Raw genomic sequence first — 14896 nt, forward strand, 5'->3', positions numbered from 1 at the left:
AAAAGAAATGATCACGAACCATTTAAATAAATCAGCCGCACTGCATGTGGATTGGTGACAGGTGCAATCTATGGAAATCACAAGGTAAGCACTGTATGTCTGTATCTGGTGTGAACACAGCAAAGTCTTTCTACACAATGGTCATCTGACTTCAACTAGAACATTGCTTTCTCCATATTTCACTTCCCCTAAAGCCCAATTTCAGTTTAAGTTTGTTATTTATAGGGGCATCAAAATAAACTGTGTACAAAGTCTTACAGTTTGTTTTCTTTAGAAGTAGAAAAGTCCTTCCCCTGCCAGCATGATGCAGTATGGGACGCTTGCTCTGTGTGGAAGCATTGGTCTCTCTGCAAAGGTCAAAACATACCCCTTGCTAAGTCAGACCTATAGCTCCGCAATCAACACATTCCATTCACATTCCCACTGCAGAGAGACCACTGCTTTCTGAGATAAATCAAAGGTTCCCCTCTGTAGCATGCTGGCAGAGGACAGGTTCCCACACACAGGCTGTGGCTGCGTCCCCACCCCCCCCCCCAAAAAAAACTGTAAGACTTTGAATAGTTGGGCTTTAAATTGTATCTAAAGTCACAACTATAACCCGTTTCAGATATATAGGAGATGGGTAGGAATGGCTAAAACCCCTGTAAAGTTTATTTTCCACTTTTTCTTAATGGGGAGATTTCCCTTTATTTCTGGTCATTCACACACAAAAATGTTTTGACCTAAGGTACACTTTAGGTATAAATTCCCTGTACCAACTTGCACTGAGGCTTTCCTGAGTTCTGTATGAAGAAGATCAGTGCACACATTACACCCAGGCTTTCCAGCCAGGGAAGAGTCGGCTCAGGTTCTTTGGATCCATAGCTTGCTGGATGAGAAGATTCACTTGTCCTTCGACATTCAGCACTGTCCCCTCTTCTACTCCCTTCAGTTTCTCCTGGAGTCGGAGGAGGACACGTTCCGCCACTTTATTGAAGCTCTGTGAATCACTGCTAGAAAAAAAAAAAAAAAAAAATTAAAATATAAAATATAGACTGATAATAACGGATGGTGTGAACTGGCCTTTAGGATGAATTAGAACGCGCCAATGTACCTTTTGTTATTGATCTACCCTTGAATAGAGCTTTTATGGGAAGTGTTCAATAAAGAATTATGGGAAAAAATTTGAATATTGATTGCAAGCCAGCATCATTACCTGACCTAGCAACCCACCACTGACTGTGTAGGTATATTTATTGTGGGTCTCTTCACTCCAGCGGCCACTGGCATACAAGCTTAAAACAACTCTCAGTTAAACCTAGAGCTGTACATGGCAAACAAAAGTTCTCTCAGCCTACTTATCAGCAAAAAACTACGGTAATTACATAATGAATTGCATTAAAAACAGAGGGGGTAATCCACAAACACCCGGCGCAAGTAACTTTTGTCATTTAAGTTACACCGCCGCAAATTGCACAAGGTAGTGCCCGATCCACAAAGCACTTACCTTGAAATTTGCAGCGGTGTAACTTAAAATCGTCTGGCGCAAGGCATTCCTAATTTAATGGGGCGAGTCCCATTTAAATTAGGCGCGCTCCCGCGCCGGACGTACTGCGCATGCTCCCAACGTCATTTTCCCGACGTGCTTTGCGCGGTTTTACGTTGCGCCAGGTTTTGAGAATCGCGACGGGTGTAAAAAAAAAATACGAGTTGCGGCGGGAAAATTAAAAAAAAAAAAAAAAAAAAAAGACACCGTCGCGGGAAAGAAGGGTATACTTTTACATGGTGTACTAACTTTACACCTTGTAAAAGCAGCCCTAATTTTGCGATAGCAAACTAATACTTACGGAGAAAAAACGAAGCTAAAAAGCTTTGTGGATCTCCGTAAGTGCTAATTTGCATACCCGAGGCGGCCGAGGTACTGCATCCTAAGATCCGACAGTGTAAGTCCCTTACACATGACGGATCTTCTGCCTATCTTTTGGAAACTGATTCTGTGGATCAGTTCCATAGATAGAAACAGGGATACGACGGCATATCAGTAGATACGCCGGCGTATCCCTTTTGTGGATTACCCCCAGAGGTTTTAGTTGCACAACACCTGCTAAAATATATGGAAGCTGGGCTGCCTTGTCAAGGCCTCTTTGTATAGTATCATCCTAACTCTAGGCTATGAGAGCCTCCATGCTGGAACACATACACCAATGAGTAATTGAAGATCACATATGCTTTTATAAGCTAGATATAAATTGGGGTGGTTGCCTTCAACCATCTGCCCCAACAGCAGATAAAGTGCTTTGAGTTCCAGGGAAAAATGCACTAAAGAAAAATAAATGATTTATAAATTTCAACCAGGTTGACCCTTTTTTGTTCCAACATGACTGTGCCCATATGCACAAAGCCAGTTCCAAGCAAACATGGTTTGACTAGTTTAGTGTGGAGGAACTTAAGTAACCTGCAAAGAGCCCCGACCTCAACCCTACTGTACACTTTTAGGAAAAATTCACACCACATGCAGTCCAGTGCATTTTGTTCTGCATCAAAAATGCATGGATAGTAGGTTATATGTGTTCATCAAATATAATGAAAATTAAGGCCTTCTTTCACTATCTCGGCGCTATGAGCTAAAGCAGGGGTGTCCAAACATTTTTCAGAGAGGGCCAGATTTCATGAAGTGAAAATGCGTGAGGGCCGACCATTTTGCTGACATTCTTTAAACCATCAAAATTCGGTCTAAGTGTGTTCATCTGAGCACTAATACACTGCCCATCAATAATTCTATTGCCTTTGTGGCTGTGTGTGGTGAAGAGATGAGCGTGGGAGTGTTATTTGGATATACCGTATTTATCAGCGTATAACACGCACCTTCACTTTAAGAGGGAAGTTTCAGGAAAAAAAAAATTACATTTTAAATAAAAGAACTGTGAAGCAAAAAAAGGGTCAGTGCCCACAAATGCAGCCTAAATCAGTGCCCACCAGTGTAGCTTTTCCATTGCCCACCAGTGCAACCTCTCCATTGCCACAAACGCAGCCTTTCCATTGCCACAAACGCAGCCTCTCCATTGCCACCAGTGCAGCCTGATCGATGCTCATCTACAGCCTCAGAGGAGGCAGGGGGAGGGGCAGGACAAGTGCCAGATTACATACAGGAGTATCTCCTATTTACACAGAGGCCTCTTTAATACAGACGCCGCTGAGTAAACAGAAAATTCTCCTGTATGTAATCTGATGGCACTCGTCCCCTCTGAGGCAGCGCCGATAAATACAGTATATCTCTTTTGTGGCCCAGGGGACGACAAAAAAAAATATATATCTCCAAATTACCAGGGGGGCCACATTAAACTGGAATGGGGGCTGCAATCGGCCCGTGGGCCGGACTTTGGACATGCCTGAGCTAAAGGAAATCTTAAAGTAGATGACTAATGATTCAATGTTACCATTTATCATTCAAATATAAAAATCAGCAGCCACTTAAAATACACACAAACATTAAAATTATAGTAACAATACAATAAGAATCTTATCAAATTACTACAGCAGCGCTAGTTGTCACTTTCTAAACGTGACCCCTCTTTCCTATGACAGTTCATAGAAGGAAATAGATTTGATATATGTGTTCAATAGCATAGTTCACACCAGTGCGAGTTTCGGTGCATTCCAGTTCCAGAAAAAAAAAAAAAAAAGAAGAATATTTTGCATTTATTCTGTACTAAACTGTACTGGAACACGATAAAACTCATTCGAGACGCACCTAAAATGTACTGGAACACGTGTCCTTATTTAACCACTTAAGGACCGCCTAACGCCGATATACATCGGCAGAATGGCACGGCTGGGCACAATCACGTACCTGTACGTGATTGTATAATGCCCAGCCGTGGGTCGCGGGCGTGCGCCCGCGACCCGGTCCGAAGCTCCGTGACCGCAGGACTCGCGGACCCGATCGCCGCTGGAGTCCCGCGATCGGTCCCCGGAGCTGAAGAAAGGGGAGAGCTGTGTGTAAACACAGCTTCCCTGTTCTTCACTGTGGCGCTGTCATCGATCGTGTGTTCCCTTATATAGGGAATCACAATCAATGACGTCACACCTACAGCCACACCCCCCTACAGTTAGAAACACAGATGAGGTCACACATAACCTCATCAGTGCCCCCTTGTGGTTAACTCTCAAACTGCAATTGTCATTTTCACAGTAAACAATGCATTTTTTGCTGTGAAAATGACAATTGTCCCAAAAATGTGTCAAAATTGTCCGAAAGTGTCCGCCATAATGTCGCAGTCTCGAAAAAAAAACTCTGATCGCCGCCATTAGTAGTAAAAAAAAAAAAAATTATAAAAATGCAATAAAACTATCCCCTAGAAGAGGAGGAGAAGAGGAGGAGGAGGGGAGGAGGAGAAGAGGAGGAGAAGGAGGAGGAGAAGAGGAGGAGGAGGAGAAGAGGAGGAGGAGGAGAAGAGGAGGAGGAGGAGAAGAGGAGGAGGAGGAGAAGAGGAGGAGGAGAAGAAGAGGAGGAGGAGAAGAAGAGGAGGAGGAGGAGGAGGAGGAGGAGGAGGAGGAGGAGGAGGAGGAGAAGAGGAGGAGGAGGAGAAGAGGAGGAGGAGGAGGAAGAGGAGGAGGAGGAAGAGGAAGAGGAAGAGGAAGAAGAGGAAGAGGAAGAAGAGGAAGAGGAAGAAGAGGAAGAGGAAGAAGAGGAAGAGGAAGAAGAGGAAGAGGAAGAAGAGGAAGAGGAAGAAGAGGAAGAGGAAGAAGAGGAAGAGGAAGAAGAGGAAGAGGAAGAAGAGGAAGAGGAAGAAGAGGAAGAGGAGGAAGAGGAAGAAGAGGAAGAGGAGGAAGAGGAAGAAGAGGAAGAAGAGGAAGAAGAGGAAGAAGAGGAAGAAGAGGAAGAGGAGGAAGAAGAGGAAGAGGAAGAGGAAGAAGAGGAAGAAGAGGAAGAGGAAGAGGAAGAGGAAGAGGAAGAAGAGGAAGAGGAAGAGGAAGAGGAGGAAGAGGAAGAGGAGGAAGAGGAAGAAGAGGAAGAGGAAGAAGAGGAAGAGGAAGAAGAGGAAGAGGAAGAGGAAGAAGAGGAAGAGGAAGAGGAGGAAGAAGAGGAAGAGGAGGAAGAAGAGGAAGAGGAAGAAGAGGAAGAGGAAGAGGAAGAGGAAGAAGAGGAAGAGGAAGAAGAGGAAGAGGAAGAAGAGGAAGAGGAAGAGGAAGAGGAAGAAGAGGAAGAGGAAGAGGAAGAGGAAGAGGAAGAGGAAGAGGAAGAGGAAGAGGAAGAAGAGGAAGAGGAAGAGGAAGAAGAGGAAGAGGAAGAAGAGGAAGAGGAAGAAGAGGAAGAAGAGGAAGAGGAAGAGGAAGAAGAGGAAGAGGAAGAAGAGGAAGAAGAGGAAGAGGAAGAGGAAGAAGAGGAAGAGGAAGAAGAGGAAGAGGAAGAGGAAGAGGAAGAAGAAGAGGAAGAGGAAGAGGAAGAGGAAGAGGAAGAAGAGGAAGAGGAAGAGGAAGAGGAAGAAGAGGAAGAGGAAGAGGAAGAAGAGGAAGAGGAAGAAGAGGAAGAAGAGGAAGAGGAAGAGGAAGAGGAAGAAGAGGAAGAAGAGGAAGAAGAGGAAGAGGAAGAGGAAGAAGAGGAAGAAGAGGAAGAGGAAGAGGAAGAGGAAGAAGAGGAAGAAGAGGAAGAGGAAGAAGAGGAAGAGGAAGAGGAAGAAGAGGAAGAAGAGGAAGAGGAAGAAGAGGAAGAGGAAGAGGAAGAGGAAGAGGAAGAAGAGGAAGAGGAAGAGGAAGAGGAAGAGGAAGAAGAGGAAGAGGAAGAAGAGGAAGAGGAAGAGGAAGAAGAGGAAGAGAAAGAAGAGGAAGAGGAAGAAGAGGAAGAGGAAGAGGAAGAGGAAGAGGAAGAGGAAGAGGAAGAGGAAGAAGAAGAAGAAGAAGAAGAAGAAGAAGAAGAAGAAGAAGAAGAAGAAGAAGAAGAAGAAGAAGAAGAAGAAGAAGAAGAAGAAGAAGAAGAAGAAGAAGAAGAAGAAGAAGAAGAAGAAGAAGAAGACATCAAAAATGCGCATGCAGAAAAGCATCCGGAATGCATCCAGACTGCGTTTCTATAGAGTGAACTGGCCTTTAGGATGAATTAGAACACTGCAATATACCTTTTGTTATTGATCTACCCGTGAATAGAGCTTTTATGAGAAGTGTTTAATAAAGAATTACAGAAAAAAAAATGAGAATGCCTCATGGGATGTGTAGTACCACAACAGCTAGAGGGTCGTAGTTTGGAGATCCCTGTAAATAGCATCTGCCAATAGTGAGATGTCAGTAATAAGCAGATACAACTAAACGTAAATAAAGACCCATGGTTCACCCATCTGGTTAGCTCTGATTTTCTAGATGTTCTATTCCAGTGTTCTCGAAGTCCAATTGTTCTCTCTCATCGGTCTTTTCTCTCACCAATCCTCTTGCTATACTCTTACAACACCCTTTTTTATATATTCCCTACCCTTTTCATACCTTCCCCCTATAATTTCTCTTCAATTCTTGTATCATATAGAAAAAACATCAAGACAAGTATGTTTCTTGCACAGGCAGTTCTGTTACCCCATTTCTCGTTCACATTTTGAAAGTATGCATAGTGTGTAATACGTGAAAATGCATAAACATTCTATGCCTAGTATTCTTTTGAAACAAAAAAAGTGAGAGAACACTCCTACTAAGTGATGGACATCTAGTGCCCCATTGGAAGATTTTGCCTCTATTTCTGTTCTGGTAACCACTCGAAATTTGGGATTTTCTTTTGTGGAGAATGATCACCAAGACAAATAAATATAGAGGCTGAATCTTCCCAATGGGGACACAAACAGCAATTAAAACCTGATGGTCTAACACCTCTCCACTCCATCTAAAAAAATAAAAATAAAATAAAAATTCAGTTAGATTTTAATAAAATTCTATTGGCATAGTTTCACTATAAGATAAGATGGCAATACCAAGTGTTTCTGTTGCATTCTGGGTCCTCAGCAAGTGTAGCATTAAGTTCGGCTTCATCCTGCTGCAGGTAAAGAGCTTTCAGAGGATTCATAGTCCAGTCAAAGAGAGGGTCATAAAGCAGCACCTGCCCAACCAAAGTACATGATATATTACATACAGAAAGACTATTTACAACTTCACTTATCTCTGGAATATATAAGTACTAAACCAGAAAACAACACAGTAAAATGACAGACTTCAAAGGAACATGTGAAGAGAACACAAATATTAACATTAATATTGTAAAGGCAGATATGGGCAATGTTTTTTTAATTTTTTTACACTGTATACATTACAAGAACATTTCCATAAGAGTGACAATCAAATAATCATAAAATACAATAGTTGTCATGTTGTGTAATAACCAGTTCGAACGGTACACACCGGCAAATTCTCCAGCTAGGAGTATAATATAGCTATTGGCATAAAGAAGGGTGGCAACACTACAATGCTAACACTCTTCATTCTATCCAGCAAGGTGTTGCCAACACTCATGAGCAGGTGTCAGGGTCCTGCAACCATTTATCCCAAATTTTGTAATATTTATTTGGGCATCCCCTATTGATATAGATGCATTTTTTTGTAAGGCATAGTCACATTTATCTCAGCCTTCCACTCCGACAGAGTTGGGGGGATCGGCCTCATCCATTTCCTTGCTATGAGTTTCCTAGCCGAAAATAATGTCTCTTGTAGGAATATTTTAGTAGGTGCGTCTAGGACGTCAGGAAAAATCCCTAGAAGGCACTGTTTTGGGGCAAGGGGGAACCCATGTTGTCATGTAAAAATGTCACCACTTGGGCCCAAAAACCCTGAATCTTGGGGCAAGCGCACAATAGGTGAAAAAACGTGCCCGTTTCCACTCCACATCCCGGACACAGGACAGACTGAGTTCTTCTATACCTGGCCACTCTAAGCGGCGTAAGGTACACCCTATGGGTAATAAAAATCTGGGTCAACCTATCAGGAAATCTAGGCGACACTTCCCTACACGTCTCCAGCGCCTCCTCCCATTCTTCGTTCTCAAGAGGACCTACCTCCCTCTCCCAGCGAGGTTTCAGATGGTAAGCTATTTTGCTGGACACAGGCGTGGACAACATGGAGTAGAAGGAGGAGATCAGACCCTTAGGATCTGTGCTCCTGACTATGGCAACAATAGGGTTAGGGGTAGGCAGCGGGAATGTCCGCTGGAACTGTACCTGGGCTGCTTGACGTATCTGGAGAAAGCGAATGAACATGTGGTTCTGGAGTGAGTATTCATCCCTGAGTGCATTAAAGGTCTTGAGAACCCCGTCAGATAACAGGTGATGCAAGTAATACACGCCTCGAGAGCACCAAATCTCTGGGTCTTGAATGTGTCTAAATTCTGGTAGTTGCTTGTTATACCACAAGGGTGTGTAGTCATTGTGAACAGGGATTCCCAGTCTAGAGGAAGCCAGCCCCCATATGCTTTTCCAATGATACAGAAGGGATTTTGCGTCGCCCTCCGGACCTGCACCACCTGTCCCCATCATTATTACATACAGTGGGTCGTTAGTTCTCTGCGCCCATCTCAGACATAAGAGAAGTTTAAAACGTTCACCGTCAGTTTTGTCTATATGAAACAACTGGGAAAGCTGAGCCGCTATGTAGTAAGCATTAAAGTCTGGCAAAGCCAAACCCCCCATGTCTGTCGAGTTTTTGAGTGACTGCCAAGAGAGTTTATGTCAAGTGTCCCCCCAGATGAAGGGGTGGTTCCCCCTAAAAAAAAATTCTAACAATACATTCGGAAGACTGCTTACACTGCGGGTAGGCTGGCTTTTTTTTTTTTTTTTTCGTATATACCTCGATATCACCGTTTCATCCCTCGGCTTCCGGGTATGATTAGTTGATTGACGTTCCTCCGACCGGCGCATACTGCGCGTCACGACTTTCCGACAGAAGCCGAACGTCATTGCGCAGGCGCCGTATAGAGTCGGCTCTATATGGCGCCTGCGCAGCGATGTTCGGCTTCTTTCGGAAAGTCGTGACGTCAAGTATGCGTCGGTCGGAGGAACGTCAATGAACTAGGAACGCCCAGCCCCACAAGAATCATACCCGGAAGCCGAGGGATGAAACGGCGAGATAGAGGTATGTACGAAAAAAAAAAAAAAAAAGCCAGCCTACCCGCAGTGTAAGCAGTCTTCCGAATGTATTGTTAGAATTTTTTTTTAGGGGGAACCTCCACTTTAAGCAGGGCTTCTAGGGCTTTAAAATACTTCAAAGGAAGATAGGTTGGGGAGTGCCAGAGGACATAAAGGACTTTGGGGAGGAGAACCATCTTTACCAGGTTAACCCTACCCCAGACCCCCAGTGGCAAACAGGTCCACGCACGTATTTTAGTCTTAATCAAGGAAAAGAGGGGCTCTATGTCCAGGGCAATGTATCTGCGGGTGCTCTAGTGATGTGCACCCCCAGATACTTTATGACCTCAGCTCTTTGTAATGGTAAGTTGGCCTCGGGCTCTGAGGGGGGAAAGCTATCCAGTGGTAGTATCTGGGACTTACTCCAATTGATCTTTAGGCCATAGAAGTGCCCATACCGCTCCATAGTCTGGAGAACCCGATGGAGGGAGGGACCCGAGTCGGCTAGATATAGCAGCGTGTCATCCGCGTAAAGACTGATTTTTTCTGTCAGGGACCCCGAGCTCAAGCCCCTGATCTCCGGATCTGCTCGAATAGCTACAGCCAAGGGCTCCGCTGCCAGAGCATAGAGCAGTGGGGAGAGCGGGCAGCCCTGTCTGGTGCCTCTACTGAGGTCAAACACCGACGAGGGCCAGCCGTTCGCCACCACCCTGGCAGTCGGATTGTGATATAGGAGCCGAGTCCATCTAATAAAATTGGGACCAAAGCCATAGCACTCCAAGCATCTCCATAGGTATCCCCACTCCATGGGCAATGTTTTTAACTTCTGCTTTTGTTTGGCACACAGGCGTCACATACTGTATGGCCAGGGTAGTTATTTTCAATCAAAATGGCATAAAATGCAAACTAGTTGTTCAGGTCTTCAGTTTTTTCACCAAGACATTGCAGCAGTGCACCAGTCTATCCCACTTCCTTTTCTGTTGTTCACCCATCTATCCCGCTTCCTTTTCTGTTGTTCACCAGTCTATCCCACTTCCTTTTCTGTTGTTCACCAGTCTATCCCACTTCCTTTTCTGTTGTTCACCAGTCTATCCCACTTCCTTTTCTGTTGTTCACCAGTCTATCCCACTTCCTTTTCTGTTGTTCACCAGTCTATCCCACTTCCTTTTCTGTTGTTCACCAGTCTATCCCACTTCCTTTTCTGTTGTTCACCAGTCTATCCCACTTCCTTTTCTGTTGTTCACCAGTCTATCCCACTTCCTTTTCTGTTGTTCACCAGTCTATCACACTTCCTTTTCTGTTGTTCACCAGTCTATCCCGCTTCCTTTTCTGTTGTTCACCAGTCTATCCCACTTCCTTTTCTGTTGTTCACCAGTCTATTCCACTGCCTTTTTGTACTGCCACAGTTAATCTCATTACCTTTTTGTACTGTACTAATCCACCCCACACTCTTTTCTAAAAGGTACAGATCAAATTTAGTCCCTTTTTTTGTAAAGCACCAGTCTGTCTCATTTCCTTTTCTGTTGTTCACCAGTCTGTCTCATTTCCTTTTCTGTTGTGTTGTTCACCAGTCTGTCTCATTTCCTTTTTTGTTGTTCACCAGTCATCATATCCTTTTCTGTTGTTCACCAGTCTCTCATTTCCTTTTCTGTCATTCCCCAGTCTCCCATTTATTTTTCTGTTGTTCACCAATCTATCCCACTTCCTTTTCTGTTTTCCACTAATATTTCCCACTTCCTTTTCTGTTGCTTACCAGTCTATCCCACTTCTTTTTTTGTTGTTCATCAGTCTATCCCACTTCCTTTTCTGTTGTTCACCAGTCTATCCCACTTCCTTTTCTGTTGTTCACCAGTCTATCCCACTTCCTTTTCTGTTGTTCACCAGTCTATCACACTTCCTTTTCTGTTGTTCACCAGTCTATCACACTTCCTTTTCTGTTGTTCACCAGTCTATCCCGCTTCCTTTTCTGTTGTTCACCAGTCTATCCCACTTCCTTTTCTGTTGTTCACCAGTCTATTCCACTGCCTTTTTGTACTGCCACAGTTAATCTCATTACCTTTTTGTACTGTACTAATCCACCCCACACTCTTTTCTAAAAGGTACAGATCAAATTTAGTCCCTTTTTTTGTAAAGCACCAGTCTGTCTCATTTCCTTTTCTGTTGTTCACCAGTCTGTCTCATTTCCTTTTCTGTTGTGTTGTTCACCAGTCTGTCTCATTTCCTTTTTTGTTGTTCACCAGTCATCATATCCTTTTCTGTTGTTCACCAGTCTCTCATTTCCTTTTCTGTCATTCCCCAGTCTCCCATTTATTTTTCTGTTGTTCACCAATCTATCCCACTTCCTTTTCTGTTTTCCACTAATATTTCCCACTTCCTTTTCTGTTGCTTACCAGTCTATCCCACTTCTTTTTTTGTTGTTCATCAGTCTATCCCACTTCTTTTTTTGTTGTTCATCAGTCTGTTCGACTACCTCTTTGTAGTGCCCCAGTTAATCCCACTCCTTTTTCTGTAGTGCACCAGTCAACATGCTGTCTTGTGTTGGTAATATTGTAATTTGATAACACCTTTTACTTATCTGTATGTGATAAATAGGAGGCTTTCCAACACACTAGATTAAATTCTGTCTAGAAAGTATAAGCCTCCTTGGAGATTCAGTACTTTCTGGACAGCATTAACCTTTCACAGACTGATTTCCCTTGGTGCCAGAAATTGCCCTTTAACTAAGGCAGCAATTAATCACCAGCAGTCAAGGACTTGCAGTTTCTAAATAACAGAAGAGCCCTTGATGGCCCCTGCCTTCTGTTTGGAAAGCATCAAAATTCAGGCTTACCTCAACAATGGTCAGCAGAGCATCCTGAGAGCTTCTCATCACTTCCATGGTCTTTTCGCAGCATCTAAAAAGAGACACGACATATTAAACACACCCAGAACACAGCTAAAAAGGGTAAAGTTCTTTTTTTTTGCCTGGGATTGAACTTTAAAGCTTGCCTAAAGACTTTTTTTTCAGGGTGTATTGAGGGCTTTGAACCCATGTCAGTTTTTTTTTTATTGATGTCTGTGTCTCCACTAGGAAGTCTCACCTTCTACATGTCCTGGTGACCATTATTATTGGGACTAAAAGTGAAGCAAAAATTCATAAATTTCAGATGTCACCTGAAAGTCAGAAATCAAACCATCTGTTGGGTTTACAGGACAGAAAGCAAAGTGAATTCTCCCAAGGGGAACATAAACAGCAATAAAAAACTGAGAAGGACTTTACTTCTACCCACTCTATCCAAAATAACGTTTTAATTTTTATTTAAAGAGTAACTCCACTTTTGTTTAGAAAAAAAAAAAAAAACACTCCCATCTGGGTGATCTATGTACATTACAAGGATCTTAACAAACTTTGTTGCAGATTCCTACCTTTTATTATTCTGTGTTTGTCTGTGTCCATGTGGAAAAGTGAATCTAATGGGAGTGGTTTCATAATTATCAATTAGCTGTGCACCTGCAGGGGTCTAATGAGGAAAGCTGCTGGGCCCTGCATCCATTTAGACATGATTTCCTATTGGAAGTATCTCACCAAAAATGACATGAATGCCTGAAATCTGACTTGTATCTTACTGCAGCCTTCTGTGAAAATCGGTGAGCCAATCACACAAGCAGGAAATTGCATATCTGGGTGGCGTTCTGCACACATTATGTGTAAAGAACACCTCCAGGTAGACATATTGCATTGCATTTTCAGAAAATTACAGAGCTGCAGATTGAAAAGGAAAGGAAATTTTTAATAACATTTTATTTCAATATGACTTGTGTCACAATTGTATATGCTATATTATTTTTTTCTTTATATGCAATTTTTCCCCCATTAAAGAGTTACCATTTAATACTATATAATTTTTTTTTTTTTTTTTACAAATAAACATTTAATACAGGGTGCATCCATTACACAGCACATTATAGGTTTTCTAAGTAATAAAGAGAAGCGGTTTGCTTTTAGGTTATCAATCTCTGACACTCTATAGGGCCTTGACCGAACAGAACAGGCATGGAAAAAGAGAGGGAATGAGTCACTTCTGTTGTAGACGCTCTTTAGAATTCCGTTGAGCCTCCGCACCTCGAGTGTTGGTGTTTGCGACAGTTTCACGTACCTGTCAGAATAATTCTCCTCTTTGAGTTCTGTACTTGAGTTTGAGTCCATTTGTACAGTTGTACTATGCTGTACAATCTTTAAATCTACCAACACCTACTGTAGGTGGTACAAAGGTTTGTCCAAGTACAAACTGATTGGATAGTTTTGGTCGATCCTCACATTACATAATTTTGGTAAATCTAAAGGACACTGTACAAAGATTGTATAGACTGCAACATGCAGGGTAAGTTTGATATATGATAAAAATGTTTAAAAATGTATTTTTATTTCTGAACATAATGAAAACAAATCACTACAATTATCTTTGGAGCTCAATTGAACCTTCAGTTTAATCAGCTAAATATATTCCAGGTGCATAAAACAAAAGTTATGCAAAGTAATACAGTTAATCCCCCCCCCCCCCCCAATTCTTTAATTGTAATTTTAACATACAGACAGGGAGCATTAGTACTAATTTTCTTTGTAAAGAAGCCACAGTGGTAGAGTAGAGTAGAAAAGGCAGTCCATGGCTGGCATTCTAAAGAGCGGGACCCTTGCAGTGGTCCAACATGGCCCCTGCGGTGACAGAGCCAGGGCATATCTGCACGTTATGTCAGATTTACTTTGTAAAATCCATCTTTGCCCAGTTTTCTTCCAGATTTGGAGTCTTACGGCATCCTCACTGGGCCAGCTGGGATGACATAACTCCTGTGCATACACAGTCATGACGAAACTGTACAATGAACTGCATGTGGACATAAAGGGAAGGGGGGGGTTACCAAAACTCGAGTGTGGAAAATCTGGTGCAGCCCTTCGTAGAAACCAATCAGCTTCCATTATTTTTTTTTGTCAAAGCTTAATTGAACAAGCTGAAGTTAGAAGCTGATTGGCTACCATGCAGAGCTGCACCAGATTTTGCACTTTCCAGTTTTATTAAATCAACCCCAAATAGTCTCTACTATGACAAAAACATGCCTACTTGTCAGCATTTATTGAAGTCCAGTTAGGTTCTGCTTTAAATCTGTGGCTAAAATCAATCAAAATGGTGTCTGCTTACATCATGAAAAAGTGACTATCCAGACTTCTGTGGAAATAGTGACAGGGTCACTTTATTGGTCAGATTAAACATGTAAAAATATATTTATATTCACATTTATTTATAAGGTTTATTTTTTATACAAATATTTAATAAATAGTATAAAAGTTTGCTTTTAAAGCTTGGTTCACATATGCGCAGCATGAGGTTTACAGCATGGGTCCAGTGCGTGCTAGTTCACCGTTTCAGGTCCGATTTCAGCTCAAATTTTGGCCTGAATTCGGACCTGAAACAGACTAAAAAAGATGCACGTTTTTGTGCAAAATGCACCAGACACGCTTCAGAGATATGCGAAACAGCTCCATAAAGAGTCTGTCAAAATCTCCTGCTATGGTGGTCTCAGCCCGGCTCCCGGTGGGTGTGCTATGCGAGGTAAGCCTGCGCTTAGTACGCCCACCCCCCTCCCACAAAAACCACCACACCTACACATGCACTCTAAATTGGGTTAACACACTCACATTGACCACGCGGTCTCTAAAAGAGAGGCAAAGGACTAATGGGGCTGGTTGAGCGGGCTAATCCTCTCACTCCCTTATAGGGAGTCCCTCTGCCCCGTTGGGCTTCAAAGCGGAGCAGGTAGGGCGGGCTGTGTGGGAGGACCCCCTCACACACCCGCCA

The 14896-nt window shown here is 42.9% G+C and overlaps 1 protein-coding gene across 2 annotated transcripts in view; it reads right to left on the reverse strand.

Moving 5' to 3' along the window:
- Positions 1-649: 649 nt before the first annotated feature.
- The window catches only part of ATM (ATM serine/threonine kinase), a 213738-nt gene continuing 199491 nt past the window's right edge, over positions 650-14896 (reverse strand). Inside the window, exons 61-63 of one of the 2 annotated variants that reach the window (XM_040340578.1) lie at positions 11896-11959; positions 6927-7051; positions 650-989 (exon numbers count right to left, since the gene is read on the reverse strand). In XM_040340578.1, the coding sequence (XP_040196512.1) occupies positions 809-989; positions 6927-7051; positions 11896-11959 (370 nt within the window). In that variant the 3' untranslated portion in view covers positions 650-808. Of the gene's footprint in view, positions 993-6926; positions 7052-11895; positions 11960-14896 lie in introns of both variants that reach the window. The other variant, XM_040340577.1, reaches the window with a different exon arrangement.

Source organism: Rana temporaria, chromosome 2 (genome assembly GCF_905171775.1).
Source record: "Rana temporaria chromosome 2, aRanTem1.1, whole genome shotgun sequence".
Lineage (NCBI taxonomy): Eukaryota > Metazoa > Chordata > Amphibia > Anura > Ranidae > Rana > Rana temporaria.